Source organism: Cherax quadricarinatus, chromosome 8 (genome assembly GCF_038502225.1).
Source record: "Cherax quadricarinatus isolate ZL_2023a chromosome 8, ASM3850222v1, whole genome shotgun sequence".
Classification (NCBI taxonomy): Eukaryota; Metazoa; Arthropoda; class Malacostraca; order Decapoda; family Parastacidae; genus Cherax; species Cherax quadricarinatus.
Window position 1 is genome coordinate 46,045,812 of NC_091299.1, and position 27,948 is coordinate 46,073,759.

General features: G+C 41.0%; 1 protein-coding gene across 2 annotated transcripts in view; it reads left to right on the forward strand.

Annotated features, from left to right (window-relative positions):
- The window catches only part of LOC128685281 (Thyroid adenoma-associated protein homolog), a 113,806-nt gene extending 89,004 nt beyond the window's left edge, over nucleotides 1-24,802 (forward strand). For both annotated transcript variants that reach the window (XM_070083050.1, XM_070083051.1), the window contains exons 9-10: nucleotides 5,220-5,305; nucleotides 20,240-24,802. In XM_070083050.1, the coding sequence (XP_069939151.1) occupies nucleotides 5,220-5,305; nucleotides 20,240-20,737 (584 nt within the window). In that variant the 3' untranslated portion in view covers nucleotides 20,738-24,802. The remainder of the gene's footprint in view (nucleotides 1-5,219; nucleotides 5,306-20,239) is intronic.
- Nucleotides 24,803-27,948: the final 3,146 nt, after the last annotated feature.

Sequence of the window (27,948 nt, forward strand, 5' to 3'; positions counted from 1 at the left end):
ATTCTAAAGAAAAATTGCAAAGGTTAGTGGACGAGTTTGGGAGTGTGTGTAAAGGTAGAAAGCTGCAAATGAACATAGAAAAGAGTAAGGTGATGAGGGTATCAAATGATTTAGATATAGAAAAATTGGATATCAAATTGGGGAAGAGGAGTATGGAAGAAGTGAATGTCTTCAGATATTTGGGAGCTGACGTGTCAGCGGATGGATTTATGAAGGATGAGGTTAATCATAGAATTGATGAAGGAAAAAAAGCGAGTGGTGCGTTGAGGTATATGTGGAGATAAAAATCATTATCTATGGTGGCAAAGAAGGGAATATATGAAAGTATAGTAGTACCAACACTCTTATATGGGCGTGAAGCTTGGATTGTAAATGCTGCAGTGAGGAGGCAGTTGGAGGCAGTGGAGATGTCCTGTCTAAGGGCATTGTGTGGTGTAAATATTATGCAGAAAATTTCGAGTGTGGAAATTAGGAGAAGGTGTGGAGTTAATAAAAGTATTAGTCAGGGAAAACCAAGTAGACAGACATGAATTCTGGAGGTAGGAAGTACAGTGCCCACATACTGAAGGATGAATGGGGATGTTGCAGCTTAAGTCATTCGTAGTTATCTTTGTACACTTCCAGCTAAACAGCTATTAAATGAGTGGTTTGAATGTGTTCTCATCTTTAGATCAGTCTCCATTGCTGGAAGATTAAAATTGCAGTAAAAATTAAAAAAAGGTAAATTTTTGGTTAATGAATTACAGGTGGGAGTCCTTGAATTGTCACTTAATTGAATGTTGTTGACTAACAAAAATTCTAGATAAAAGAGGTCATACTGCAGGCTGCAGTATTAGGGTTAAAAACAGCAGTTATTACCGGGATACCTCAGGGATATGTTTAACCCTTTGAGGGTCGACAGGCCCTCTCCGAAACTCGTTCTCAGGGTCGGCCAAATTTCAAAAAAAAAAAAAATTATTTTCTCTTATGTAAAGATAGAGAATCTTTTCCCGATCATAAAGACACCAAAAGTTTGAAAATTGATAGAAAACTTACGGAATTATGCTCTCGCAAAGTTAGCGGTCTCGGCGATGTTTACGCATCGGCGATTTTGCCCACTTTGAGCCCCATTTTCGGCCAATTTCGCTGTACTAGTCGACAAAAAACATGAATATTTCGCTAGAACTCCATTTTTTCTATCGAATGGGTGCAAGAAACCACCCATTTATGAAATTCAACTATCCAGTACAGTGGTCAGAATTTAGCAATTTTGCCAATTTCACACAAATTTCAAAAGATGCCAATTTCCAAATAGGGTCCAGAATAAACAAGAAAGACATTCCTGGCACTAAAATGACATTTCCTCTAGTCATTAGTCACGTCTCAAGGTCCCTCTTATATTCTTTTGCTTTCCATTTTGAATTTTTATTCTCACAAAAAATATAAGATTTACTGTTATGCAGACTACTGCATTAGTGTAAAAAATGGTATAAATATTATTGGTGCACTTGTGAAAGAATATTAGACTCACCAGTTGACGTGTATTGCACGCTTGGCACGATTTGTTTGCTTTTGAAGTTTGGTAAAAATCGAACATTTCTGCTACTTTGAGCTCAATTTCAAGGCACCTTTCATTATAAAACCAGCCAAAATCATCTCAATTTCTGTAATATGTCTTCCATTCTATAAAATGAGACCAAGAAAACTAGAATACAACAATAAATACCATACAAAAATACACTGCAAAGTCGCTGATTTATTCCAAAAAAATGGTCAAAGTTTTTTTTTTTCTCATTATGCACTGTGTGCTGCAGGATTTTTTTTAGACTGTGCACACTGACCACATAGACCCATTCTTTCATATGAAGGCCTACCAGCTTTCTCCCACTAGATTTGAGGCCACTAGAATTTATGCGTACTAGTACGTCAAAACCCCCTACGCGTAAGACGTACTAGTACGACGAAAACCCTCAAAGGGTTAAAAGACAATATTCAAAATAAAGTTGCTAGTAATGGCAAATCAATTGATCAACAAAGAGAGATAGTAGAGGACAACAAGTGACTAGCTCCCTTAAAGTTTACTATACAAATAGTAGGAGTCTAAGAAATAAGATAGATGAGCTAAAATTACTTGCAAGTGTAGGTAATATAGATATTATTGGTATAACAGAGACCTGGTTCAACCTGAAAGATAGAGAAATGCCTTCTGAATGCAACATACAGGGTTATAAACTATTCCACACTGATAGGGTCAACAGGAAGGGTGGTGGTGTGGCTATGTATGTCAGAGAAAATTTAAATTGTTGTCTTAGACATGATATAAGATTAGAAGCATCGAACACAGAATCGGTTTAGCTTCAGTTTCTCAAGGGTCGTGACAAATTAATTTTGGGTGTGATTTATAGGCCCCTAAACCTTGGTAGGGAGTGCAATAAGCTGTTATGGGACGAAATTCATAAGGCATCTAGATATGAAAATGTTGTGATGATGGGAGATTTTAACTTTAGACAAATTGATTGGAACAATATGACAGGAAATCTTGAGTCTAGTGACTTTCTTGATACGGTTCAGGATTGCTTTTTAGAGCAGGTTGTGACAGAACCAACTAGAGGAAACAATCTGCTTGACTTGGTTCTTGCCACCAAAGATTCACTAATTAATAATCTTGAGGTTAATGATGAGCTTGGGGAAAGTGATCACAAATCACTTAGTTTCAATATATCATGGAATTACCCAGATAACTGCAATCAAATCTCTCTCCCAGATTTTCGCTTGGCTGACTTCATGGGACTGAAAAATTGCTTGGGTGGGCTAAATATGGATGTCCTAACTATGGGTCAGGTAGGTGATCTTGGTTGCCAATATGACGTTTTTCAGAGCATAGTTCTAGCTGCCCAGACAACTTTTGTTCCGAGTAGGGAAATTAGATCTAACAAAAATGATCCCAAATGGATGAACAATAGATTAAAACATCTCATTGGTCAAAAGAGAGGCATATACAGTGGACCCCCGCATAACGATTACCTCCGAATGTGACCAATTATGTAAGTGTATTTATGTAAGTGCGTTTGTACGTGTATGTTTGGGGGTCTGAAATGGACTAATCTACTTCACAATATTTCTTATGGGAACAAATTCGGTCAGTACTGGCACCTGAACATACTTCTGGAGTGAAAAAATATCGTTAACCGGGGGTCCGCTGTATAGGCGTATCAAAAGAGGGGATGGGCAGTTAAGAAATCAATATATTCAATTAAAGAGAGAAATAAAAAAAGGAATAAGAAAAGCAAAAAGAGATTATGAGGCTAACCCAAAAGGGTTCTTTCAGGTATACAGAAGTAAGATTAGGGACAAGATTGGCCCACTTAAGAGTAACTCTGGTCAGATCACTGACAGTGATAAGGATATGTGTGCAATTCTAAATACCTACTTCCTCTCAGTTTTCACCCAGGAAAATACTAGCGATATTCCTGAAATAATAGATTACGTAGAACAGGATGATAATAAACTATGTACGATTGCGGTAACTAGTGACATGGTCCTCAGACAAATGGAGAAACTAAAACCTAACAAATCCCCAGGTCCTGATGAACTGTTTGCAAGGGTGTTAAAGGAATGTAAAGAGGAACTTAGCATACCTTTGGCTAATCTTTTTAACATATCACTACAAACTGGCATAGTGCCTGATAAGTGGAAAATGGCAAATGTAATACCTATTTACAAGGCAGGTGACAGGTCCTTGGCTTCGAACTATAGACCAATAAGCCTTACCTCCATAGTGGGAAAATTTATGGAATCAATAATTGCCGAAGCAATTCGTAGCCAATTCTCAACACGGTTTTACAAAGGGGCGTTCCTGTCTTACGAATTTACTAACTTTTTTCACTAAGGTGTTTGAGGAGGTAGATCATGATAATGAATATGATATTGTGTAGTATGTGGACTTCAGTAAGGCTTTCGATAGAGTTCCACACCAGAGGCTATTGAGGAAACTTAGGGCACACGGAATAGGAGGAGAAATTTTTTCCTGGGTAGAGGCATGGCTGACAAATAGACAGCAGAGAGTTTGCATAAATGGGGAGAAATCAGAATGGGGGCACGTCACAAGCGGTGTTCCTCAGGGGTCAGTGTTGGGCCCGTTGTTGTTCACAATTTACATAAACGACATAGATGAGGGAATAAATAGCGACATAAGCAAATTTGCTGATGACACCAAAATAGGCTATCCAATTCATTCTAATGAGGACATTAGAGCACTCCAGCATGATTTGAATAGCCTGACGCAATGGTCGGAGAAGTGGCAGATGCAGTTTAATACTGACAAATGCAAAGTTCTAAATGTTGGACAGTTAAATAACCATGCCACATATAAACTAAATAATGTAGATCTTAATACTACCAATTGCGAAAAGGATTTAGGAGTTCTGGTTAGCAGTAACCTAAAACCAAGACAACAGTGCATTAGTGTTCGCAATAAAGCTAACAGAATTCTTGGCTTCATATTTAGAAGTATAAATAATAGAAGTCCTCAGGTTGTTCTTCAACTCTATATATCCTTGGTTAGGCCTCATTTAGACTATGCTGCTCAGCTCTGGTCACCGTATTACAGGATATAAATGCTCTGGAAAACGTACAAAGGAGGATGACAAAGATGATCCCATGTATCAGAAATCTTCCCTATGAGGATAGACTAAAGGCCCTGAATCTGCACTCTCTCGAAAGGCGTAGAATTAGGGGGGATATGATCGAGGTGTATAAATGGAAAACAGGAATAAATAAAGGGGATGTAAATAGTGTGCTGAAAATTTCCAGCCAAGACAGGACTCGCAGCAATGGTTTCAAGTTGGAAAAATTCAGATTCAGGAAGGATATAGGAAAGCACTGGTTTGGTAATAGAGTTGTGGATGAGTGGAACAAACTCCCGAGTACAGTTATTGAGGCTAAAACGTTGTTTAGTTTTAAAAATAGGTTAGATATATACATGAGTGGGTGTGGGTGGGTGTGAGTTGGACCTGACAAGCTTGTGCTGCTGGGTCTGGTACAGTGCTCCATCCTTGAGTGGTTATGACCAGACTGGGTGGGTCATTGGGATAATCCGGGGGGTGGGTCATTGGTCTAATCCGGGGGGGGGGACATGGGCCTGCTCTGCATGGGTCAGTAGGCTGATGCAGTGTTCCTTCTTTCTTATGTTCTTATGTTCTTAAATAAGAATATGTTCTTATGTGCTACTCTGATTGCAGGCAGTATTGGAACACCTGAGGCTTTAACTTTGCTGGTGAAGCTTACACTGAAAGATGACTTGCCACAGAGCTTTGGACTAACACAGGTACTGTATGTGAATTCTAGACAAAATATAAAATTATCTTTTATATTATGAATAATCTGGTGGCAGAATTTTGCCTCTGTGGAACATGTTAATTATGAACACATTACCCAGGATATGGCACGATTTTTTTTTGAGTTTGCATAAAGATCTGCCAATTTTGTCATTGAGTGTTGAGCTATAATAATAGTGGTAGTAAATATACTTCACTTGTTCCATATTATAATCAACATTTTTCTTGACTTACCATATTTTCTAGCATATAAGATGCACCACAATTTTGGCAGGCATATCTTGGAAAAAAAAAAAAATTCCCTGATCTTCATAGCTCTTCCTACTATCAGGTCATTTTAAAGCTTCTTATGTATTCAGATCTATATTAAACCCCACTCAAGTAACACCCTGCCATTTTTACTCAAACTGTCTCATGAATATATTGCCTGTAATGCTCTGTAAAGGAGAAGACACTTATAAATATGTACATATACACTGTGAATTTGTTAAATATAAATTATTAAAACACTGCACTAGTGTTTACACTTTAATTTATGAGTATTACAGCTATTATTATAATGAACTGCATGCCCATTTATAATACCATAAACACTAACAAAGAAAAGTTGTGAAGGTTAATGGACGAGTTTGAGGTGTGTAAAGTAGAAAGTTGAAAGTGAACATAGATAAGAGTAAGGTGATGAGGGTATTAAACGATTTAAATAAAAAAAATTGGATATCACATTGGAGAGAGGGAGTATGGAAGAAGTGAATTTTTTTTTTTTTTTCAACAAGTTGGCCATCTCCCACCGAGGCAGGGTGACCCAGAGAGAAAGAAAATCCCAAAAAAGAAAATACTTTCATCATCATTCAACACTTTCACCTCACTCACACATAATCACTGTTTTTGCAGAGGTGCTCAGAACACAACAGTTTAGAAGCATATACGTATAAAGATACACAACATATCCCTCCAAACTGCTAATATCCCGAACCCCCTCCTTTAGAGTGCAGGCATTGTACAGGTCTCCCTCAACATTCGCGAGGGTTAGGGGATCAAGAGCCTCGCGAATGTTGAAAAACCGTGAATGTTTGGTGCCCCAATACATTGTAGGGAAACATAATACAATACTGCTTCCTTAACTTGTTGAACCATGAACAATCATAAAATACATGAAAACGTCATAAGTTGTACTAAATATATACATGTTATGCTTTAATAACATGTATGTTATTAAATACCACAGACTCCACCACTGCTTCCACCAATGCCTCCACCACTTCCTCAACCACTGAGAGTCCCTACTACTCTCCCTCCGATCCCCGCAACTGGCAGCCAGCCCTCCCACCATTCGGTGTGGCGAGTGTTTTGTTTGTTCATTATTTGCTATTAAACTATAGTATAAATAATGTAAACCCATTCATGACTACATATTGGAATGGCTATTCGGACAGGTATTGGACGGTGACATCATGTGTTTACTCTTGAACACAGCAAAGAATCAAACATTTCTGCTACTGCTAATAATAACAATAGTAAAAATAATAATAATAATAATAATAATAATAATAATAATAATAATAATAATAATAATAGTAATATTATTATTACTATTGTTATTATTAACAATAATAATAATAACAATAGCAATAATAATAATAATAATAATAATAATAATAATTAACAATAAAATAATAATAATAATAATAATAATAATAATAATAATAATAATAATAATACGATATAATTGAAGAAGGAAATTGTACAAAAATATGAGGGAGTAGTTGACACATCGTCAGTGTGACTTTGTTTATGCTGGAGTGAGCATTAGTCTCCTGCTCTTCCAAACATTTCACAATAATTCAGCAGTTGAGGCAGTGGTATTTAATAACATATATGTTATAAATAATAATAGTACATATTATTAATAACATGTATTATTATTATTAATAACATGTATGTTATTAAATACCACTGCCTCAATCGCTGCCTCAACAGCTGCCTCACCCACTGCCTCAATCGCTGCCTCACCCACTGCCTCAATCGCTGCCTCACCCACTGCCTCAATTGCTGCCTCACTCGCTGCCTCACCCACTGCCTCAATTGCTGCCTCACCCACTGCCTCAATCGCTGCCTCACCCACTGCCTCAATCGCTGCCTCACCCACTGCCTCAATCGCTGCCTCAACCACTGCCTCAACCACTGCCTCAATTGCTGCCTCAACAGCTGCCTCACCCACTGCCTCAATCGCTGCCTCAACAGCTACCTCATCCACTGCCTCAATCGCTGCCTCAATCGGTGCCTCAACCACTGCCTCAATAGCTGCCTCAACAGCTGCCTCACCCACTGTCTCAATCGCTGCCTCAATCGCTGCCTCAATCGCTGCCTCAACTACTGCCTCAACAGCTGCCTCAACAGCTGCCTCAACAGCTGCCTCAACAGCTGCCTCAATCGCTGCCTCAACTACTGCCTCAACAGCTGCCTCAACAGCTGCCTCAACAGCTGCCTCAACAGCTGCCTCAATCGCTGCCTCACCCACTGCCTCACCCACTGCCTCAATCGCTGCCTCAACCACTGCCTCAATCGCTGCCTCAACTACTGCCTCAATCGCTGCCTCAACCACTGCCTCAACCACTCCAGTCGCACTCAATCTACAAGAACCAAACACAATGAATTATTGTGAAATGTTTGGAAAAGCACGGAGACTAATGTTCACTCCAGCATAAACAAAGCCACACTGACGATGTGTCAACCACTCCCTCGTATTTTTGTACAACTTCCTTCTTCAATTATATCGTATTTATTATTATTATTATTATTAATTATTATTATTATTATTATTACTATTGTTATTATTAGCAGTAGCAGAAATGTTTGATTCTTTGCTGTGCTCAAGAGTAAACACATGATGTCACCGTCCAATACCTGTCCGAATAGCCATTCCAATATGCAGTCATGAATGGGTTTACATTATTTATACTGTAGTTTAATAGCAAATAATGAACAAACAAAACACTCACCACACCGAGTGGTGGGAGGGCTGGCTGCCAGTTGCGGGGATCGGAGGGAGGGTAGTAGGGACTCGCAGGTGGCGGGAAACTTGAATATGATTTGGCGGCTGGGAATTTGGTGGCTGTGAATTTGGCGGTTGGGAATTCGCGAATGTGTGAAGCCCGCGAAAGCTGAAAACGTGAATGTTGAGGGAGACCTGTACTTCCCATTTCCAGGACTCAAGTCCGGTTACATAAAAATAACCGGTTTCACCCATGCCTGCTGGAAGTCCAAGCCCCTCGCACACAAAACCTCCTTTACCCCCTCTCTCCAACCTTTCCTAGGCCGACCCCTACCCCGCCTTCCTTCCACTATAGACTGATACACTCTTGAAGTCATTCTGTTTCTCTCCATTCTCTCTACATGTCCGAACCACCTCAACAACCCTTCCTCAGCCCTCTGGACAACAGTTTTGGTAATCCCGCACCTCCTCCTAACTTCCAAACTACGAATTCTCTGCATTATATTCACACCACACATTGCTCTCAGACATGAAATCTCCACTGCCTCCAGCCTTCTCCTCGCTGCAACATTCATCACCCATGCTTCACACCCATATAAGAGCGTTGGTAAAACTATACTCTCATACATTCCCCTCTTTGCCTCCAAGGACAAAGTTCTTTGTCTCCACAGACTCCTAAGTGCACCACTCACTCTTTTCCCCTCATCAATTCTATGATTCACCTCATCTTTCATAGACCCATCCGCTGACACGTCCACTCCCAAATATCTGAATACATTCACCTCCTCCATACTCTCTCCCTCCAATCTGATATCCAATCTTTCATCACCTAATCTTTTTGTTATCCTCATAACCTTACTCTTTCCTGTATTCACCTTTAATTTTCTTCTTTTGCACACCCTACCAAATTCATCCACCAATCTCTGCAACTTCTCTTCAGAATCTCCCAAGAGCACAGTGTCATCAGCAAAGAGCAGCTGTGACAACTCCCACTTTGTGTGTGATTCTTTATCTTTTAATTCCACGCCTCTTGCCAAGACCCTCGCATTTACTTCTCTTACAACCCCATCTATAAATATATTAAACAACCACGGTGACATCACACATCCTTGTCTAAGGCCTACTTTTACTGGGAAATAATTTCCCTCTTTCCTACATACTCTAACTTGAGCCTCACTATCCTCGTAAAAACTCTTCACTGCTTTCAGTAACCTACCTCCTACACCATACACTTGCAACATCTGCCACATTGCCCCCCTATCCACCCTGTCATACACCTTTTCCAAATCCATAAATGCCACAAAGACCTCTTTAGCCTTATCTAAATACTGTTCACTTATATGTTTCACTGTAAACACCTGGTCCACACACCCCCTACCTTTCCTAAAGCCTCCTTGTTCATCTGCTATCCTATTCTCCGTCTTACTCTTAATTCTTTCAATAATAACTCTACCATACACTTTACCAGGTATACTCAGCAGACTTATCCCCCTATAATTTTTGCACTCTCTTTTATCCCCTTTGCCTTTATACAAAGGAACTATGCATGCTCTCTGCCAATCCCTAGGTACCTTACGCTCTTCCATACATTTATTAAATAATTGCACCAACCACTCCAAAACTATATCCCCACCTGCTTTTAACATTTCTATCTTTATCCCATCAATCCCGGCTGCCTTACCCCCTTTCATTTTACCTACTGCCTCACGAACTTCCCCCACACTCACAACTGGCTCTTCCTCACTCCTACAAGATGTTATTCCTCCTTGTCCTATACACGAAATCACAGCTTCCCTGTCTTCATCAACATTTAACAATTCCTCAAAATATTCCCTCCATCTTCCCAATACCTCTAACTCTCCATTTAATAACTCTCCTCTCCTATTTTTAACTGACAAATTCATTTGTTCTCTAGGCTTTCTTAACTTGTTAATCTCACTCCAAAACTTTTTCTTATTTTCAACAAAATTTGTTGATAACATCTCACCCACTCTCTCATTTGCTCTCTTTTTACATTGCTTCACCACTCTCTTAACCTCTCTCTTTTTCTCCATATACTCTTCCCTCCTTGCATCACTTCTACTTTGTAAAAACTTCTCATATGCTAACTTTTTCTCCCTTACTACTCTCTTTACATCATCATTCCACCAATCGCTCCTCTTCCCTCCCGCACCCACTTTCCTGTAACCACAAACTTCTGCTGAACACTCTAACACTACATTTTTAAACCTACCCCATACCTCTTCGTCCCTGAATCCCTTCACTAAATATTACCCTGCTCACACTCCAACGGATCGTCAGGTCCCAAATACCATTCGTCTCCATTCACTCCTATCGAACACGCTCATGCACGCCTGCTGGAAGTCCAAGCCCCTCGCCCACAAAACCTCCCTTACCCCTTCCTTCCAACCTTTTCGAGGATGACCCCTACCCTGCCTTCCTTCTCCTACAGATTTAAATGCTCTCCATGTCATTCTACTTTGATCCATTCTCTCTAAATGACCAAACCACCTCAACAACCCCTCTTCAGCCCTCTGACTAATACTTTTATTAACTCTACACCTTCTCCTAATTTTCACACCGAATTTTCTGCATAATATTTACACCGCACATTGCCCTTAAACAGGACATCTCCACTGCCTCCAACCGCCTCCTTGCTGCTGCATTCACAACCCAAGCTTCACATCCATATAAGAGTGTTGGTACTACTATACTTTCATACATTCCCTTCTTTGCCTCCATAGATAACGTTTTTTGTCTCCACATATACCTCAACGCACCACTCACCTTTTTACCCTCATCAATTCTATGATTAACCTCATCCTTCATAAATCCATCCGCCGACACGTCAAGTCCCAAGCATCTTAAAACATTCACTCTTCCATACTCCTCCTCCCCAATTTGATATCCATTTTTTCTTTATCTAAATCATTTGATACCCTCATCACCTTACTCTTTTCTATGTTCACTTTCAACTTTCTACCTTTACACACACTCCCAAACTCATCCACTAACCTTTGCAATTTTTCTTTAGAATCTCCCATAAGCACAGTATCATCAGCAAAAAGTAACTGTGTCAATTCCCATTTTGTATTTGATTCCCCATAATTTAATCCCACCCCTCTCCCAAACACCCTAGCATTTACTTCTTTTACAACCCCATCTATAAATACAGTGGACCCCCGCTTAACGATCACCTCCAAATGCGACCAATTATGTAAGTGTATTTACGTAAGTGCGTTTGAACGTGTATGTTTGGGGGTCTGAAATGGACTAATCTACTTCACAATATTCCTTATGGGAACAAATTCGGTCAGTACTGGCACCTGAACATACTTCTGGAATGAAAAAATATCGTTAACCGGGGGTCCACTGTATATTAAACAACCATGGTGACATTACACATCCCTGTCTAAGGCCTACTTTTACCGGGAAGTAGTCTCCCTCTCTTCTACACACCCTAGCCTGAGCCTCACTATCCTCATAAAAACTCTTTACATCAATTAGTAACTTACCACCTATTCCATATACAGTGGACCCCCGCTTAACGATCACCTCCCAATGCGACCAATTATGTAAGTGTATTTATGTAAGTGCATTTGTACGTGTATGTTTGGGGGTCTGAAATGGACTAATCTACTTCACAATATTCCTTATGGGAACAAATTCGGTCAGTACTGGCACCTGAACATACTTCTGGAATGAAAAAATATCGTTAACCGGGGGTCCACTGTACTTGCAACATCTGCCACATTGCTTCCCTGTCCACTCTATCATATGCCTTTTCTAAATCCATCAATGCAATAAAAACTTCCCTACCTTTATCTAAATACTGTTCACATATATGCCTCAATGTAAACACTTGATCTACACATCCCCTACACACTCTGAAACCTCCTTGCTCATCCGCAATCCTACATTCTGTCTTACCTCTAATTCTTTCAATTATGACCCTACCGTACACTTTTCCTGGTATTTGGGAGTTGTCTTGTCAGTGGATGGGTTTATGAAAGATGAGGTTAACCATAGAATTGATGAAGGAAAAAAGGTGAGTGGTGCAGTGAGGTATCTGTGGAGACAAAAAAATATAATCCATTGAGACACATAACACTCTTATATGGGTGTGAAGCATGGGTTGTAAATGCTGCAGTGAGGAGGAGGCTGGAGGCAGTGGAGATGTCATGTCTAAGGGCAATGTGTGGTTTAACTATTATGCAGAGAATTCATAGTGTGGAAATTAGGAGGTTTGGAGTTACTAAAAGTATTAGTCAGAGGGCTGAAGAGGGGTTGTTGAGGTGGTTTGGTCATTTAGAGAGAATTGGAGAGTGTTTAAATCTGTAGGGCAAGGAAGGAGGGGTAGGGGTCGTCCTCAAAAAGGTTAGAGAGAGGGGGTAAAGGTGGTTTTGTGGGCGAGGGGCTTGGACTTCCAGCAAGCACGTTAGATAGGAGTAAATGGAGACAAATGGCTTTTGAGACTTAAGCTGTTGGAATGTGAGCAGGGTAATATTTAGTAAAGGGATTCAGGGAAACCTGTTATTATAGATTTAGCTGGACTTGAGTCCTGGAAATGGGAAGTACAATGCTTGCACGTTAACCTGTAAACGGTCCGAACGTATATATACGTTTTTTCAACATTTGAAAGTATGTAAAAAAGTAGATCTTTTTGTTTTTTTACATTTGAAAATGTGTAAAAAACTTTGATCTACTTTTTTTTGTTATATTTGAAAATATGTAAAAAAACATAGATCTACTTTTGTAGCACTACACATGTGAATGTAGATCTGCTTGGACCGTTTATGGATTAATGGAAGGGTCTGGGATATTGATAGTTTGGAGGGACTTCTAAACTGTCGTATTTGAGCGCCTCTGCAAAGACGGTAATTATGTATGAGTGAGGTGAAAGTATTTTCTTTTTGAGGATTTTCCTTCTTTTTTGGGTCACCCTGCCTCAGTGGGAGATGGCCAACTTGTTGAAAAAAAGAAAAAAAAAATATGCCTCTTGGAAATGCATCTACCAGTACCTTTACTAAACTCTCTAATCTCTGGATGTAAAAATTAGTATCAGTCATCATTCTTACAAGCTTTATTTAATTTTTTTATAACACATCGGCCGTTTCCCACCGAGGTAGGGTGACCCAAAACAGAAGAAACATTTTCATCATCATTCACTCCATCACTGTCTTGCCAGAGGCATGCCTACATTACAATTTAACCCTTAGCCCATAAACGGTTCAAACATATATATACGTTTTTACCGCTAGTGCCCCAAACGTATATACATGTATACGTTTTATGTGTCCTACATTTAACATTGCCACGATAAGCCTGAGTCGCCTAGACATGTGAGAATGGGTGTGAGCACTCACTGTGCACCATATTAAAATAATTGGGGATGCCTGGGTACCATATGCTCTTTTTTCCTATTAAAAAACAACAATGTTTTTTTTTCTCAAAAAAGTTGGGGCAGTACGGTAGTGAACGTACATATACGTTTGGACCATTTACGGGTTAAACTGTCCAAATGTAGATCTATGTTCACTCATGTGGTGCTCCGAATATTTTGAAAAATAAAATACACTTAAACCCATGACCCACCTAGTCAGGTTACATCCATTGAAGGAAGGAGCATGACATCAGACCTAGTAGCACAAGCTAGTCAGGTCCAACTCACACCCACCCACACTCACTCATGTATTTATCTAGCCTGTTTTTACTTTCCTCTTAAAATGGGAGTGTTAATGCGACATGGCATCAGTGAATCCCTGGTGTTTGTCATGCTATTTGCTCTAGCTGGCGCTCAGTTGAATTGGTGCTCCCACAAGATACTAAGTGCTCCCAGATTTTTTAATAGTGCACACACTGACTGCACAGACCCATTCTTTCATGTCTAGGTGACTCAAGCCTATTGTGCCAAATTTGAAGGAATGAAAAATAAAACGTTGATCTATGTTTGGAGTGCTACGCGTGCAAATGTAGATCTACGTTTGGACAGTTTAAGGGTTAAAAAATAAATATATTAGAATAATACACTTACATAATTTAATGAAAGAAGTGTTTCATGCTAGATTTGAATAACAGCATTTTAAACTTTAAGCTTTAGGATCACTTCTAAATGTAATAATTTATAAGTGCAAAGTTCTTATCATTATCCTTATGGTTTATGATGTTCAAAATTTTTATTACTCTCTTATTTATAATTTTATTAAACTTTAATGCCATCTAATGTCCCTATAATTAAATTTTTTATCACAAAAAACACTAGATCCTTTAGGGTTATATACATTGCTGCTTGTATTTGTATTTGTAGGATTGCAGATGAGCAAGGAGGTTTTAGAGTGGGTAGGGGATGTGTAGATGAAGTGTTTACATTGAAGCATATATGTGAACAGTAGTATTTAGATAAAGGTAGGGACGTTTTTATTGCATTTATGGATTTAGAAAAGGCACATGATAGAGTGGATAGGAGAGCAATGTGGCAGATGTTGCAAGTATATGGAATAGGTGGTAAGTTACTATATGCTGTAAAGAGTTTTTATGAGGACAGTGAGGCTCAGATTAGGGTGTGTAGAAGAGAGGGAGACTACTACTTGGCAAAAGTAGGTCTTAGACAGGGATGTGTAATGTCACCATGGTTGTTTAATATATTTATAGATGGGGTTGTAAAAGAAGTAAATGCTAGGGTGTTCGGGAGAGGGGTGGGATTAAATTATGGGGAATCGAATACAGAATGGGAATTGACACAGTTACTTTTTGCTGATGATACTGTGCTCCTGGGAGATTCTAAAGAAAAATTGCAAAGGTTAGTGGACGAGTTTGGGAGTGTGTGTAAAGGTAGAAAGTTGAAAGTGAACATAGAAAAGAGTAAGGTGACGAGGGTATCAGATTTAGATAAAGAAAAATTGGAGATCAAATTGGGGAGGAGGAGTATGGAAGAAGTGAATGTTTTCGGATATTTGGGAGTTGACGTGTCAGCGGATGGATTTATGAAGGATGAGGTTAATCATAGAACTGATGAAGGAAACAAGGTGAGTGGTGCATTGAGGTATATGTGGAGACAAAAAAATATTATCTATGGAGGCAAAGAAGAGAATGTATGAAAGTATAGTAGTACCAACACCCTTATATGGATGTGAAGCTTGGGTTGTAAATGCTGCAGCGATTAGACGGTTGGAGGCAGTGGAGATGTCCTGTCTAAGGGCAATGTGTGGTGTAAATATTATGCAGAAAATTTGGACTGTGAAAATTAGGAGAAGGTGTGGAGTTAATAAAAGTATTAGTCAGAGGGCTGAAGAGGGGTTGTTGAGGTGGTTTGGTCATTTAGAGAGAGTGGATCAAAGTAGAATGACATGGAAAGCATATAAATCTGTAGGGGAAGGAAGGCGGGGTAAGGGTCGTCCCCGAAAAGGTTGGAGAGAGGGGGTAAAGGAGGTTTTGTGGACGAGGGGCTTGAACTTCCAGCAAGCTTGCGCGAGCGTGTTAGGAGTGAATGGAGACGAATGGTATTTGGGACCTGGCGAGTTGTTGGAGTGTGAGCAGGGTAATATTTAGTGAAGGGATTCAGGGAAGCCGGTTATTTTTATATAACCGGACTTGAGTCCTGGAAATAGGAAGTACAATGCCTGCACTTTAAAGGAGAGGTTTGGGATATTGGCAGTTTGGAGGGATATGTTGTGTATCTTTATACGTATATGCTTCTAAACTGTTGTATTCTGAGCACCTCTGTAAAAACAGTGATTATGTGTAAGTGAGTTGAAAGTGTTGAATGATGAAAGTATTTTCTTTTTGGGGATTTTCTTTCTTTTTGGGTCACCCTGCCTCGGTGGGAGACAGCGAACTTGTTAAAAAAAAAAAATAATAAAATAGGTAGTAGGTTGGTAGACAGCAACCACCCAGGGAAGTACTACCGTCCTGCCAGATGACTGTGAAACAGAAACCTGTAACTGTTTTGCATGATGGTAGGATTGCTGGTTACTTTTTCTGTCTCATAAACACGCTAGATAACAGGGATATCTTGCTACTCCTACTTACACTTTGGTCACACTTCACAGACACGCACATGCATATATATATACATACATCTAGGTTTTTCTCCTTTTTCTAAATAGCTCTTGTTCTTCTTTATTTCTTCTATTGTCCATGGGGAAGTGGAAAAGAATCTTTCCTCCGTAAGCCATGCGTGTCGTATGAGGCGACTAAAATGCCGGGAGCAATGGGCTAGTAACCCCTTCTCCTGTAGACACTTACTAAAAAAGAGAAGAAGAAAAACTTTATAAAACTGGGATGCTTAAATGTGCATGGATGTAGTGCGGATGACAAGAAACAGATGATTGCTGATGTTATGAATGAAAAGAAGTTGGATGTCCTGGCCCTAAGCGAAACAAAGCTGAAGGGGGTAGGAGAGTTTCAGTGGGGGGAAATAAATGGGATTAAATCTGGAGTATCTGAGAGAGTTAGAGCAAAGGAAGGGGTAGCAGTAATGTTAAATGATCAGTTATGGAAGGAGAAAAGAGAATATGAATGTGTAAATTCAAGAATTATGTGGATTAAAGTAAAGGTTGGACGCGAGAAGTGGGTCATAATAAGCGTGTATGCACCTGGAGAAGAGAGGAATGCAGAGGAGAGAGAGAGAGATTTTGGGAGATGTTAAGTGAATGTATAGGAGCCTTTGAACCAAGTGAGAGAGTAATTGTGGTAGGGGACCTGAATGCTAAAGTAGGAGAAACTTTTAGAGAGGGTGTGGTAGGTAAGTTTGGGGTGCCAGGTGTAAATGATAATGGGAGCCCTTTGATTGAACTTTGTATAGAAAGGGGTTTAGTTATAGGTAATACATATTTTAAGAAAAAGAGGATAAATAAGTATACAAGATATGATGTAGGGCGAAATGACAGTAGTTTGTTGGATTATGTATTGGTAGATAAAAGACTGTTGAGTAGACTTCAGGATGTACATGTTTATAGAGGGGCCACAGATATATCAGATCACTTTCTAGTTGTAGCTACACTGAGAGTAAAAGGTAGATGGGATACAAGGAGAATAGAAGCATCAGGGAAGAGAGAGGTGAAGGTTTATAAACTAAAAGAGGAGGCAGTTAGGGTAAGATATAAACAGCTATTGGAGGATAGATGGGCTAATGAGAGCATAGGCAATGGGGTCGAAGAGGTATGGGGTAGGTTTAAAAATGTAGTGTTAGAGTGTTCAGCAGAAGTTTGTGGTTACAGAAAAGTGGGTGCGGGAGGGAAGAGGAGCGATTGGTGGAATGATGTAAAGAGAGTAGTAAGGGAGAAAAAGTTAGCATATGAGAAGTTTTTACAAAGTAGAAGTGATGCAAGGAGGGAAGAGTATATGGAGAAAAAGAGAGAGGTTAACAGAGTGGTGAAGCAATGTAAAAAGAGAGCAAATGAGAGAGTGGGTGAGATGTTATCAACAAATTTTGTTGAAAATAAGAAAAAGTTTTGGAGTGAGATTAACAAGTTAAGAAAGCCTAGAGAACAAATGGATTTGTCAGTTAAAAATAGGAGAGGAGAGTTATTAAATGGAGAGTTAGAGGTATTGGGAAGATGGAGGGAATATTTTGAGGAATTGTTAAATGTTGATGAAGACAGGGAAGCTGTGATTTCGTGTATAGGGCAAGGAGGAATAACATCTTGTAGGAGTGAGGAAGAGCCAGTTGTGAGTGTGGGGGAAGTTCGTGAGGCAGTAGGTAAAATGAAAGGGGGTAAGGCAGCCGGGATTGATGGGATAAAGATAGTAATGTTAAAAGCAGGTGGGGATATAGTTTTGGAGTGGTTGGTGCAATTATTTAATAAATGTATGGAAGAGGGTAAGGTACCTAGGGATTGGCAGAGAGCATGCATAGTTCCTTTGTATAAAGGCAAAGGGGATAAAAGAGAGTGCAAAAATTATAGGGGGATAAGTCTGCTGAGTATACCTGGTAAAGTGTATGGTAGAGTTATTATTGAAAGAATTAAGAGTAAGACGGAGAATAGGATAGCAGATGAACAAGGAGGCTTTAGGAAAGGTAGGGGGTGTGTGGACCAGGTGTTTACAGTGAAACATATAAGTGAACAGTATTTAGATAAGGCTAAAGAGGTCTTTGTGGCATTTATGGATTTGGAAAAGGCGTATGACAGGGTGGATAGGGGGGGCAATGTGGCAGATGTTGCAAGTGTATGGTGTAGGAGGTAGGTTACTGAAAGCAGTGAAGAGTTTTTACGAGGATAGTGAGGCTCAAGTTAGAGTATGTAGGAAAGAGGGAAATTATTTCCCAGTAAAAGTAGGCCTTAGACAAGGATGTGTGATGTCACCGTGGTTGTTTAATATATTTATAGATGGGGTTGTAAGAGAAGTAAATGCGAGGGTCTTGACAAGAGGCGTTGAATTAAAAGATAAAGAATCACACACAAAGTGGGAGTTGTCACAGCTGCTCTTTGCTGATGACACTGTGCTCTTGAGAGATTCTGAAGAGAAGTTGCAGAGATTGGTGGATGAATTTGGTAGGGTGTGCAAAAGAAGAAAATTAAAGGTGAATACAGGAAAGAGTAAGGTTATGAGGATAACAAAAAGATTAGGTGATGAAAGATTGAATATCAGATTGGAGGGAGAGAGTATGGAGGAGGTGAATGTATTCAGATATTTGGGAGTGGACGTGTCAGCCGATGGGTCTATGAAAGATGAGGTGAATCATAGAATTGATGAGGGGAAAAGAGTGAGTGGTGCACTTAGGAGTCTGTGGAGACAAAGAACTTTGTCCTTGGAGGCAAAGAGGGGAATGTATGAGAGTATAGTTTTACCAACGCTCTTATATGGGTGTGAAGCATGGGTGATGAATGTTGCAGCGAGGAGAATGCTGGAGGCAGTGGAGATGTCATGTCTGAGAGCAATGTGTGGTGTGAATATAATGCAGAGAATTCGTAGTTTGGAAGTTAGGAGGAGGTGCGGGATTACCAAAACTGTTGTCCAGAGGGCTGAGGAAGGGTTGTTGAGGTGGTTCGGACATGTAGAGAGAATGGAGCGAAACAGAATGACTTCAAGAGTGTATCAGTCTGTAGTGGAAGGCGGGGTAGGGGTCGGCCTAGGAAAGGTTGGAGAGAGGGGGTAAAGGAGGTTTTGTGTGCAAGGGGCTTGGACTTCCAGCAGGTATGCATGAGCGTGTTTGATAGGAGTGAATGGAGACAAATGGTTTTTAATACTTGACGTGCTGTTGGAGTGTGAGCAAAGTAACATTTATGAAGGGGTTCAGGGAAACCGGCAGGCCGGACTTGAGTCCTGGAGATGGGAAGTACAGTGCCTGCACTCTGAAGGAGGGGTGTTAATGTTGCAGTTTAAAAACTGTAGTGTAAAGCACCCTTCTGGCAAGACAGTGATGGAGTGAATGATGGTGAAAGTTTTTCTTTTTCGGGCCACCCTGCCTTGGTGGGAATCGGCCAGTGTGATAATAATAATAATAATATAAATTTTTTTGCTGAAATTAAGTACCGTATCTAGAAATTTCTTCATCTGCAGAGGAAATTGCAAGAAAAGGTCACAGAAACTGCATTATTTTTTACCTTACTACCACTACATGAGTCTCTTGCTAGGATCAAATGCATAACTCTTGCCTTTGTAAATATTTGTTGTTAAATATTTTTGGTGCATTTTAGACGCTTTCCCAAGCTCATGTTGGTTTCCTACCAGTCATTCATTATGAATTAACTATAGCAGTCACAGTGACGTGCCTTTTTTATTTTTTTTTAGAGCTTTATTGATTAACTTTTATTAATTGTAACTGTACTAGTTTTATCTATTTATTTTCCGAAAAAGTGCAGAAGCTAATATACATGGAATAAATCGTTCCCATTTCTATATGTTGGGCATGGTCTAGAGCTGTAACTCTGGAAATATGCACTGTAACTAATTTTTTAGGTATTAATATTTTGTAATATCTTTCCAGGATGATGATAGGGTTTTTGACAAAGGAGAAATGAATATTTACAGTGAAGATATCCTGGTAGGCAGAACAGCAGCAAAATCATTATCTGGGGCTTTGGCATCCTGGTCATCATGCACCATCCCTCCAGTGTTACTGAGGTCTCCCATTATACCATCACTCTGTGCACTGCCACCTGCCCAGAAAGAAATTATCTTGGCAAAGAAGCCAGCAGATGATGATGACAGTACATTTCTTTCCATAATCAGTTTTCTTAACCTGCTAGAACATGATATTAGTTATATATATGAGGAAATTTCAGCTCTAACTGACACTTCTGTATATTGTGTTAAAAATCTTGATCTTTGGCTTGTTAAATTAGGCTGCCGTTCAGCTCTTTGGAGAGCCATAACACAATATTATAACACTAAGTCAGATGTAATAACTTCTGTTGTGGCAGGTTTGAATAATAGCATCATTAAAGGTCAATTTCTCTGTGAAATTATTGATGAGCTGTCATAGAAAGGAAAGACGAAATTATTTAGTTTTTTTGTATTGTGTTTGTGTGTGTGTGTGTGTGTGTGTGTACTCACCTAGTTGTACTCACCTAGTTGAGGTTGCAGGGGTCGAGTCCAAGCTCCTGGCCCCGCCTCTTCACTGGTCGCCACTAGGTCACTCTCCCCGAACCACGAGCTTTATCGTACCTCTGCTTAAAGCTATGTATGGATCCTGCCTCCACTACATCTCTTCCCAAACTATTCCACTTCCTGACTACTCTGTGGCTGAAGAAATACTTCCTAACATCCATGTGATTCATCTGTGTCTTCAGCTTCCAACTGTGTCCCCTTGTTGCTATGTCCAGTCTCTGGAACATCCTGTCTTTGTCCACCTTGTCAATTCCTCTCAGTATTTTGTAAGTCGTTATCATGTCCCCCCTATCTCTCCTGTCCTCCAGTGTCGTCAGGTTGATTTCCCTTAACCTTTCCTCGTAGGACATACCTCTTAGCTCTGGGACTAGTCTTGTGGCAAACCTTTGCACTTTCTCTAGTTTCTTTACATGCTTGGCTAGGTGTGGGTTCCAAACTGGTGCCGCATACTCCAATATGGGCCTAACGTACATGGTGTACAGGGTCCTGAACGACTCCTTATTAAGATGTCGGAATGCTGTTCTGAGGTTTGCCAGGCGCCCATATGCTGCAGCAGTTATTTGATTGATGTGCGCTTCAGGAGATGTGCCTGGTGTTATACTCACCCCAAGATCTTTTTCCTTGAGTGAGGTTTGTAGTCTCTGGCCCCCTAGACTATACTCCGTCTGCAGTCTTCTTTGCCCTTCCCCAATCTTCATGACTTTGCACTTGGTGGGATTGAACTCCAGGAGCCAATTGCTGGACCAGGTCTGCAGCTTGTCCAGATCCCTTTGTAGTTCTGCCTGGTCTTCGATCGAATGAATTCTTCTCATCAACTTTACGTCATCTGCAAACAGTGACACCTCAGAGTTTATTCCTTCTGTCATGTCGTTCACAAATAACAGAAACAGCACTGGTCCTAGGACTGACCCCTGTGGGACCCTGCTGGTCACAGGTGCCCACTCTGACACCTCACCACATACCATTACTTGCTGCTGTCTTCCTGACATATATTCCCTGATCCATTGTAGTGCCTTCCCTGTTATCCCTGCTTGGTCCTCCAGTTTTTGCACTAATCGCTTGTGTGGTACTGTGTCAAACGCCTTCTTGCAGTCCAAGAAAATGCAATCCACCCACCCCTCTCTCTCTCTTGTCTTACTGCTGTCACCTTGTCATAGAACTCCAGTAGGTTTGTGACACAGGATTTCCCATCCCTGAAACCATGTTGGGTGCTGTTGATGAGATCATTCCTTTCTAGGTGTTCCACCACTCTTCTCCTGACAATCTTCTCCATGACTTTGCATACTATACATGTCAGTGACACTGGTCTATAGTTTAGTGCTTCATGTCTGTCTCCTTTTTTAAAGATTGGGACTACATTTGCTGTCTTCCATGCCTCGGGCAATCTCCGTGTTTCGATAGGTGTATTGAATATTGTTGTTAGGGGTAAACATAGCTCCTCTGCTCCCTCTCTCAGAACCCATGGAGAGATGTTATCTGGCCCCATTGCCTTTGAGGTATGTAGCTCACTCAGAAGCCTCTTCGCTTCTTCCTCGGTTGTGTGTACCATGTCCAGCACCTGGTGATGTGCCACACCTCTCCGTCCCTCTGGAGCTCCTTCTGTCTCCTGGAGTTTACCTGGAGAGAGTTCTGGGGGTCAACGCCCCCACGGCCCGGTCTGTGACCAGGCCTCCTGTTGGATCAGAGCCTGATCAGCCAGGCTGTTGCTGCTGGCTGCACGCAAACCAACGTACAAGCCACAGCCCGGCTGGTCAGGAACCGACTTTAGGTGCTTGTCCAGTGCCAGCTTGAAGACTGCCAGGGGTTTACCTGGAGTTTACCTGGAGAGAGTTCCGGGGGTCAACGCCCCCACGGCCCGGTCTGTGACCAGGCCTCCTGGTGAATCAGAGCCTGATCAACCAGGCTGTTGCTGCTGGCTGCACGCAAACCAACGTACGAGCCACAGCCCGGCTGGTCAGGAACCGACTTTAGGTGCTTGTCCAGTGCCAGCTTGAAGACTGCCAGGGGTCTGTTGGTAATCCCCCTTATGTATGCTGGGAGGCAGTTGAACAGTCTCGGGCCCCTGACACTTATTGTATGGTCTCTTAACATGCTAGTGACACCCCTGCTTTTCACTGGGGGGATGTTGCATCGTCTGCCAAGTCTTTTGCTTTCGTAGTGAGTGATTTTCGTGTGCAAGTTCGGTACTAGTCCCTCTAGGATTTTCCAGGTGTATATAATCATGTATCTCTCCCGCCTGCGTTCCAGGGAATACAGGTTTAGGAACCTCAAGCGCTCCCAGTAATTGAGGTGTTTGGGGAGTTGCCCAGTTTCAAATGATGTGTTGAAGATCTTTGTTAACGGTACACACAATATCTCTGCTCCCTCTTTAAGGACCCACGGAGAGATGTTGTCGGGTCCCACCGCCTTTGAGGTGTCAAGTTCGCATAGCAGCTTCTTCACCTCCTCCTTGGTTATATGTACCTCATCCAGCACTTGCTGGTGCACCCCCCTGGTCTGATTTCCTGGAGTCCTACTGGTTTCCACTGTAAATACTCCTTTAAATCTTGTGTTGAGCTCCTGACATACCTCCCGGTCGTTTCTTGTGAATTCCCCCATCACCCTTCCTCAGTCTGATTACCTGGTCCTTGACTGTTGTTTTCCTCCTGATGTGGCTGTACAACAGCTTCGGGTCAGTCTTGACTTTCGATGCTATGTCATTTTCGTATTGCCGCTGAGCCTCCCTTCTTATCTGTGCATATTTGTTTCTGGCTCTTCGGCTAATCTCTTTATTTTCCTGAGTTCTCTGTCTTCTGTACCTTTTCCATTCTCTAGTACACCTAGTTTTTGCCTCCCTACACCTTTGGGTTAACCAAGGACTCGTTCTGTTCTTCCCATTATTTCTGTTTCCCTTGGGAACAAACCTCTCCTCTGCCTCCTTGCATTTTGTTGCCACATAGTCCATCATTTCTTGTACTGGTTTTCCTGTCAGTTCCCTCTCCCACTGAATGTCTTGAAAGAAGTTCCTCAAGCCTGAGTAGTTCCCCCTTTGTAGTTTGGTTTTTCCCACCCTATTCCTGCTGCTCTCTCCACTTGGAGCTCAACTATGTAGTCAAAGCACAGAACCACATAATCACTAGCTCCCAGGGGCCTTTCATACATGATATCCTCGATGTCAGAACTACTCAAGGTGAATACAAGGTCCAGTCTTGCTGGTTCATCCTCTCCTCTCTCTCTGGTAGTCTCTCTTAACATGTTGATGCATGAGCTTTTCATGTGTGTGTGTGTGTGTGTGTGTGTGTGTGTGTGTGTGTGTGTGTGTGTGTGTGTGTGTGTGTGTGTGTGTGTGTGTGTGTGTGTGCGTGCGTGTGCGTGTGTGCATGTGTGCGTACGTGCTTCTTTCTTGGCCATGTGAGACAAGTAATTTAGCAGAGCTGAGGTTGTCCCACTCATGACTCTTGTAGCAAAGTATAAATGAAAGTAATAAATTTAAACTGAGAAAGTATTTTTTATGGGAACATTTATATTTAAAATAATATAATGTAAAATTATCATTTTACTTTGTGGAGACAGTAACAAGGATGCTGACAGTTAGTAACAAAGGCATGGCTGCAGTAAAGAACTTTATTTGTACAAACTTTCACCCAGCACTAGGCCTTTTCCAATACCTAACAGACAAGAGAAACAGCAGCTTTAATAGTGCAAATGCAGTTGGGTGAAATGTTCTACAGATAAAGATCTTCACTCCAGCTTTGTCTTTATAAGCATTTTACTCTTTTGTTTGTGATGACAAAAATATCTGATTTGATGTATACCTTATTGCTGTACAAGGTAAAAGGGCTTAGTGTTGGAGGTGGGTGGTTGAGGGAGGACATGGGTGATAGGCAGGTTGGTGGTGAAGGCAGATATGCAAAAGATGCAGGTGGGTGGTGAACACCTCAGAGGTGGGCAGAGTGTGATAATGGTGGTATGGGGAGTGATGGTTGTGAGAGGGTGTGGGGAGTGATGGGGGCTGTGGTGATAGTGGAAGGATTATGGTAGTTGTGGTGGAGATAGGAGGGTGTGGGTGGAGGCAGGAATTGACTGTAACTCTGTAATGTAGTTGCAATCTCCATAACTCATAGGTTAACACCACAGTTGTCTATATTTAATCATTGAGTCCTCAATGTGGGTGGAGTGAGGGAGTATGCCAGCATTATGAGAAAAATCTGTCATATTGTATATAGGTTTTATTATGAAGTTTTAATAAACTAAGTAGGGCTATCATTGTGATTGATAGAAATGTAAATAACATCAAAATATTGTTTTCTGACATGTTTTAGACTATAAAATGTATTATTTGCCTTTTCTCTGATTTAACTACTTTAATATAATTTGTACTGTAAGTGCAGCACAAGCTTCTTTGTGTACTGCTCTTTGTCATATTGTCTTGATGCTGGTGAGTTACTGGTGTATCAAAGCACCTCCTTTTAGGGAAATGCTTTGATATTAGTGAAAGTCTCTTTATCCAAAAAAATAGAGTTGCTAGCCAGTGATTACCTCTCATTCCCTACCCTATGGGTTAAGCATTTCCCTATGATTGTAATGATTGTCTGAAGGACTTGATTGTACCATTTATCAGAGTGCATGCCATCTTTAACACTTGGACACACTACCCTGTCTGCCTTCCTATCTGACAATCCCACCTGTAATGCAGACTTCTTTTTTGTGTGTGATTTCTTAACTTTTAGTTTAATATGTTTATTATGCATCCCATACCTATCCTGTGGGCGGTAGTCAAAAGATTACAGAGGTACATAATGGGTCCAGGGACTGGGCCCCAGAGTTTTGATAGCTGAGCAAGTTACAAAGGTAATGAACTCCAGGTAGATATGGTCACAGTCATGACAAGTTACAAAGGTATTTAAAGATTACAGTGGTACATAATAGGTCCAGGGACTGGGCCCCAAAGTTTTGATAGCTGAACAAGGTACAAAGGTAATGAACTCACAAGTTACAAAGGTAATGAATCATGTAAGTAAATTTACTTACTTATGTTTATACATGGATACATGTGGTGTTAAAGTGTACAGCAGAAATTTTTGGATATAGGAGGGTGGGTCTACCTGGACCTGGGTGCCAGAGGGGAGAGGAGCAATTGGTCGAATGATGAAATAAAAGGAGTGGTAAGGGAGAAAAATTGTTCAGAGATCGAGTCCCATAACCCCCATTATTTGCTTCCCATATCCCTGGTTAAGAACCACTGCTCTAAACATTCCTCTTCTTATTGTACACCAGCAGTGACAATTTAACCCTTTGACTGTCGCGGTCGTATATATAGGTCATAGGAGATACCGTGTTTGATGTGTTTGAAGTATCTATAAGCATAAATTCTAGCGGCTTCAAATCAAGCAGGAGAAAGCTGGTAGGCCCACATGTGAGAGAATGGGTCTCCATGGTCAGTGTGCACCATATAAAAAAAATCGGGGAGCCAGTGGTGCATTGTGGGAATACCATTTCAGTCGTCCTTTTTCAGCATGTCTAGCGGTAAGAAATATGTGACTCCCCAGCAAATCTGGGACTCTTCTCTTCCCAAGTGATGCTCTAACACAGATGGAAGTGTCATTGAAGATCAATTTCATGATTTCGAGGAGTTTGAGACCAAAAGCAATGGAGGAGGAGGAGGAGGAGGAAGAAGAGGAGGAGGAGGAGGAAGAGGAGGAGGAAGAAGAGGAGGAGGAAGAAGAGGAGGAAGAAGGAAGAGGAAGGAAGGAGGAGGGAGGAGGAGGAAGGAGGGAGGAGGAAGAAGGAGGGAGGAGGAAGGAGGGAGGAGGAAGAAGGAGGGAGGAGGTGGAAGGAGGGAGGAGGAAGGAGGGAGGAGGAGGAAGGAGGAAGAAGAAGAAGAAGAAGAAGAAGAAGAGGAAGAATAGGAAGAAGAGGAATAATAATAATAATAATAATAATACCTAATAATAATAATATATAATAATATGTTCCCTTGAGGCATGAAAACAGTTCACCTCATGACAGTGACAAGATAAGGGGAGATAACATCTGATAAGAGCTGACCTTTGATGAGCATAAACGAGGGTGGAGGGAGGGGGGCAGCTGTCTATATGTCAAGAGCCAGGAGGAGGAGGAGGAGAAGGAGAAGAAGGAGGAGGAGGAGAAGGAGAAGAGGGAGGAGGAGGAGAAGAAGGAGGAGGAGAAGGAGGAGAAGGAGAAGGAGAAGGAGAAAAGGGAGGAGGAGAAGGAGAAGAGGGAGAAGGAGAAGGAGGAGGAAGAGAAGACGACGACGAACAAACATTTGTCTGTCTGCCAAACTCCCTGTCTATCCGTCTAGCTCTGTCTCAGAGAGAGCCACAAGACTGTGTTGTCATCACGTTTACTCACATCTTCAAGCAGAGTATAGCACTTTGTCTGGATTTTTGGGGTTATCATAGGTAATTTACACTATGTATAGTTGTATTTATGTGTACCTGTGAGACAGAGATAGACAGAGAGAGAGAAAGAGAGACAGATTGAAAGAGATAGAATGAGGGAGAAAGATAATTAGACAGAATGGAGGGGAAGCAGCATCCGACCCCATTGTTTTGACAGGCGGTAGGGGGAGTGAGTAATGAGACAGTATGTCATTTTGACAGCTGCCGACTCCTGACTCAAAACAATTATAAGCCACACACTCGCACCCAAGACAAGCTTGCTGAATGGTGATAATAGCAGTTTTATGAAAGTATCTAGTGACTATATATGTGTATATATATTATAGAAACCAGAAGCAAGAAGGGAAGGCAGGAATGAAGGAAGGACTAGATGAAAGGAAGGAAAAAAGTAAGGAAGGACAGATGAAGGAATGTAGGAAGAGAGGTGGAATGCCCTCCAGGTAGCCTCCAGGTAGGAAAGGAATGAAGGAAATTAGGAAGGAAGGAATGATGACACACGACCATTTACCTAGGATAACTACATAACACAACTGCCTGCTAATACTGTGAAGAAAACTGCTCAGACGAGGTGTTTCGTCTTTGTACATAAAAAAAAACTTCCACAAAAATGCACACACTGATTTTATGTGTGAGAGTGTAAAACACCATTGTGTATGACACCATGTTTTATGTGTGAGAGTGTAAA